This window comes from Trypanosoma equiperdum (genome assembly GCF_001457755.1).
Source record: "Trypanosoma equiperdum strain OVI genome assembly, contig: ctg_1321, whole genome shotgun sequence".
NCBI lineage: Eukaryota > Euglenozoa > Kinetoplastea > Trypanosomatida > Trypanosomatidae > Trypanosoma > Trypanosoma equiperdum.
The window spans coordinates 2,201-7,455 of NW_027123307.1; the positions used below are offsets into that span (position 1 = coordinate 2,201).

Below are 5,255 nucleotides of genomic sequence, written 5' to 3' on the forward strand. Positions count from 1 at the left end.
TCGGATTGGAGCACTGCCTACATGGCTGATCATGAAGGTGTAATTCGTCCCATCCGTAGAGGACCCAATGTTTTATCGACCGAGGATATTGATAGCTACGTGAAGGAGCTACTGTATAGTGCAGGGCGAAAAAGGAACGCTGGGCAAAACTCTTTTAAAGGGAATGTGCAGCAGAAATCCCTGACAGTTGAGTATATACTTGAGAAAGTTTACGGGAGATTTTTCAATCAATCGGGGCAATCTCCTTTTCCTGATGGTTTACCCTTTGCTTTGAAGCAGATTCCATCAATTGCCAGAATTGCCGAACTACAACTGAGAGTTACAGCACTAGTTCAATCTGCAGTTGCCACACGGCCCGTCGTCACTCTTCATGAATTAGAGTTGGAGGTTTGCAGTGCTGAAGGTGTTTCAATTTTCGCGGAACTTGGTTTAGGTGATTCACTGACCGCGTTGCCGTTTGTGCAGCACGCGTTCAATCTGCGGAGCTCAACAGGAGTTGTGGCCCCTATTACCAGCGACGATTTTTTACAATTTTTGTTGTTTCATGCTGACGCTGAAATAATGTTGACAAGCGGTGGGGACGCGGGGGATGCTGTACGTGCCTTTGCACAGTTTTACAAAAATGGCTACTACACCCCTCTGCAGCTGGGGATACATATTCAACACTTTTCTTGGCTGCTTCGCCTGCTGCGCCAAGAGACTGGAAGAACGTCGGCTTTTATTTCGCAAATTGTTGCAGAGAACATAAGGGCAGCTGATGGGCGTGCACTGCTTTACACGCGGGTCGTGGAGGCCCTGCATGGTTCCATGATACTGCGTGAGAAGGAAACTTCCGTATCGCACAAACTGTTCGTCCCATTTTCTGTGCGGGCACCGATGCCGGAAGCAGAGTCGATGGGAGTTCCGTTGGCGTTGTGGAATAAATCGGGTGAAGGACCGGCGGGTGGTGTTTGTCTATACGGTGTTCTGCAAACTGATCCGATTTCAGCGCAACCCGCCGTCCCCGTGATAGTGACAAACGCGGGCACAGAGCCGGAACGGTCAGCGCCACACGAGAGTAGTGCACCTCCCAGTAACGCGGTACCAAGTGCTTTTCACGGGGATTCAAGTAGAATTACAAACAACAACGATGTTGGAACTGGTCTTGCCTGTTCATCTGCCTTTGCTTACGCTAGAAAGCGGCAACGTCGTGTGGTGGCGGATGACTCTACAACGATTGTGGAAACACCATCTTTTCCCAAAATGCGGGTTCCTCTTGAGCCTCCACCTTTTGATGTCACAGCCTCTAAAGCGTCAACGGTCTCTCTTCCTACGCTGAGTCTCCAGGATGCAATGTCCGTTTTACGTTGCCTCGTTGTGATGCAGTCGGCGCATCATTTTTCGTACGTCCCAACGGTGCATGATTTTACTGTTTTCAAATCTGCCTCTAATGAAGTTGTCCCCCTTTTTCTGAACGGGAGCACATCTGGGATATCGAGTGTTAACAGCGAAGCATCAAACAGCGGCACGTTCCACGTCAGTTTGGAGAAGCTTCTTACACTTCTGGGGCGAACTGGCGCCCCCAACAAGCTGTATGACCTCTACCGCTCTTTTAAAAACACTCTTAATTTTTACAACACTAATGACCGTGAGAGTAGCCGCGGTGTCGGTAACGATTGTGGAGAAAACGGGTCGCCAGCTTCACTGATGCTTCAGTGTGTTGAGCTTGGAATGAGCGACTTGCTTTTCGTACCAGTTGTGGGAACTGATTCTCTACTCCCACTTGCAGCCGCAAGGTCCGCCCTCAGCGGCCGTGTTCTGCTGTCAGGGTACCGTTTGGGGGCGGATTTGCTTGACTTTCATCCCCTCCATATTATACTGAGTCCCGTTTTCGATAATGGGGGAACCACGTATACGTTTGCTGGAGACACAAAAAACCGTGGTAGTAGGAGGGGAAATAAAACCGCTATTGTTATCGTTGACTCCCTTTGTTTATTCGGTTGTAAAAGCTTCCTCCATTCCGGTCACCTCCCTGAACCGTGTGAAAAGGGGGAGCACGAGGTCCAGCAGTTAGCCCGTAAAACTCTCGAAGATTGTGGTGTGATTACACGTGTTCCTGAAGAATGGTTCGAAAACAACTTTCTGGCGGAGGTGTTAAAGCGCCAGGTAGAGGATCACCACAACCAAGTATGCACAAGTACAATGGAGGACCTACACATGGCGCTGAGGATGCTAACGTTGTACTGGTGGTTGATGGGGTTGTGTTTTTCGAAAACGGAAAGACATTTGGAGAAAGTGACGGGACTCTTAAATTCTTTGAATGACACTCGCTGGATCCCATATATTACTCCAGGGAAGGAAAGCAATCGCAATATGTTGCGAGAAGATGCTGTTCGTTGGTGCACGCCTCGTGAGCTGTTCCCTTCAATTCAGTGCTTTATTGCTAGTGCGGCCTCGGAGTTATTGAATTTTGCCCCGCGCACATGTGTAGATCTTATCGAGCTCTGGAAACAGTATGCAATGAACTACTATGGCGCAGAAACTACGGCGCGGGCAGTGCGGGAACGTCAGTTTGCACTTGAGTTTTTGAATAGATGGGTGCCTATCGTGAGGAATCTTGTAGGGACGTCACCGTCACTTTGTAATGAATTACGAGCCGCACTTTTTGGGATGCCGCGGTCGTGGAATGCAGAAGTGGCACTGAGAGTTCTCCGCTCGCTGCGCATCGGCATGCACGTTTCGGTCGGGGGGATCCGTCACTTGGTGCACTGTATTGCTTCTGACGTCGGAAGCCGCCGTGAAGTCGCCCTTCGCAGCCTTAAAAAAGAGCCGTTGCTTCCTCTTCCACCGCCGCACAGTGCAATCGCATCCAACGAGCCATTCATTATAGGGGAATTGGCTACATGCGACACTGTGCATTGGTTTTCACTGACTGAGTGCGCCAAAGCCCCTTCCTCATCTGACTGTAAAATGGGTGCGGGAGGTGAGCACTTTGACTTGGAGATATTCGACCGATCCATTTGCTTCCTTGGAGATGATCTTTGTGGTTTCTTCCGCGAACTTCTTGGCGTTTCCCCCGTTCCAACCGTTGCTTCATGGGTAGCCACAGCACAGTCTTACAGGCATCGCGTTTCTGCAGGCTCTATTATCAACACGAGTCTGACCGAGTTGTTCCTGCACGCGCTCACCATTTGTTGCACACTGCAATACCGCGAGATTGTTAGTGTACTGGAGAAGCGTATGGGGTGCGGGAGCCAGGATAGAAAACACCGCTCTTCACCACAGGGTGTTGCGCAAAACGCCCTCCAGGAGCTTTTAGATCGTGTGCCTGCCAACAGTAAAGGTGCTTATATTTTCCCCCTGAATGGTAAGTGGCGATCGGGGGCCGAGGGTTTGTTTTTCTGTGGTTCCTACTACTGCGGATTTGACGAAGTTGCCCTGCAGGCCGTAGAAAGTGGAGAAACTGAGGGAGGGAGCTCTGTTGCCGCGCTTCCTGCACTGAAGTTCACACACGAACTATCGCACTATGCTGTTGCAACTGTGCTGCAGAAAATGGGTCTTACTGCACTGGAAGATTGCACGGAAAAGATTGTTACCTTTAGCAGCTTGAATACCGAAAGCAGCGCCGAGCTTCACCGTATGATCGGTGAGTGTGTGCCGCGTGTACAAGGGTTTATGCGTGCGCAGTACCCGCTTTACTATGAACTTGTTGATGAAGAAGTGCGACACCGCTTGGAAAACTTTGGTACCACATTGGCGAAGGACCCCGTATTGAAAGAAGTGCTGCGTTACCGAGGAAAAGTATACAGCATGGTGCGCACCATTCGCTGCACATATATCCCACAACACCATTGTATCTATGGCGTCGACGAGCAGTTTACATCTTCTGTTGGAGCTGAGGCTGTAGCAGATATTTTTGTGCCGCGGCCGGATGCGGAGGTGCGTCGCGGGCTGTTGAGTGCCCTGCAAGAATGGTTTAATTGCGGGAGTCTTCAGTTCTACGGTGAAGAATTCTCCTGCGAGACGTTATCGTCACAAGTTACCACAGAAGCTCATGAAACGCGTGCTCCATCTGATGATCCGCAGTGGCATCTTTCCGCTGCTTCCGTGTCACGTTTCAGGGACCATTTTCCACTCGGGCGTGAGGGGTTCTCCCTCATAGGGAAACCGGTGCTAACTGCAGGGAAGTCGTCCAATGGCGCACGTAGCGCAAACTTGAGGGTGTCCCTCTGGGGTGACGGTGACGGATATTCAGTCAGGTCGTTACCCAAATGGTCGTGCGAGTTTTTTGGCTCTGCACATGAGGTAATTCGTGCTGCGGTTAAACGCATTCGTAGGGGCGATGATGAATCGAACACTGGAGAAAATCCGGATGTATCGGAAGAATTCGATGCGGACAACGACGGAAGTGCTATTCGCAATGCGGAGTTGGGAGTGTCAATTCATATGGGAGGGAAGCATCATCGAAGGCGTGCAAAGCGGAATCCTGGCCCGATGGTAATATACCGTCCAGAAGGTCCTCTGAAACGATACGACACTCACGACTATTCTGTGGCAGCTGAGCGTTTCGTGTACGAAAAATTGTGTAATGAGACGCCCACCGATGTTGAGGTTGTCTGGGTGAATGAGCACTCCGAACTTGGCGTCCCTTATGATATTTTGCTGCTGCGGCGCATCGTGTCTTCCCCGACGAAGAAACGCAATATTGGAGAGTTAACTGGCAAGGAAGATGTTTTAGCCTTTATTGAGGTCAAAAGTACGTGCACCAATACCCGCCGGGACTTTGAGATGTCACTGCGCGAGGTTCTTTTTGCAGCTCGATTCGGCAGGGCGTACAAAGTGTATAGGGTATTCCGTGCCTCAACCAGTGCTATGCGGGAAATGCACGTGGAAGTATTGGAAGATATCATAACAATGTGGCATCAAGGGAAACTCACGCTGACAGGAGAAGTGAAGGTGATGCCGACGGGAAGCGGTTGAGTACTCATTTTCTTTTCTTTAGCCATTGTAGGTGTCTTCACTTGTGCATGTTCGCTTCATTCCCAGCCTATCTCCTTCCTGCTGTCCCACATTTAGCGCTCAATAATATGTTCTCTTATGGGCAATATGAGGGAAATTGGACGAATAGCGCAGCTCTGGAGTCGTATGGCCGCGCGCTCATTGTGCGTTTGCTGACTTCTTTATCACATCAATACTTTGATTGAGTGGGTCAAGCTCAGCAGCAAGATTGTCGCCATGAATCGCATTAGTTTTAACGTTTAAGTAGCCTATCTTCC

At 50.1% G+C, this 5,255-nt stretch overlaps 1 protein-coding gene across 1 annotated transcript; it reads left to right on the forward strand.

Annotated features, from left to right (window-relative positions):
* Window positions 1-21: 21 nt before the first annotated feature.
* Window positions 22-4,959, forward strand: TEOVI_000758300 (protein of unknown function (DUF3883), putative; the record flags this gene model as incomplete). Its single annotated transcript, XM_067221110.1, has 1 exon — window positions 22-4,959. One exon carries the CDS (start codon window positions 22-24, stop codon window positions 4,957-4,959), a length of 4,938 nt encoding a protein of 1,645 aa, XP_067077211.1.
* Between the last annotated feature and the right edge of the window lie 296 nt (window positions 4,960-5,255).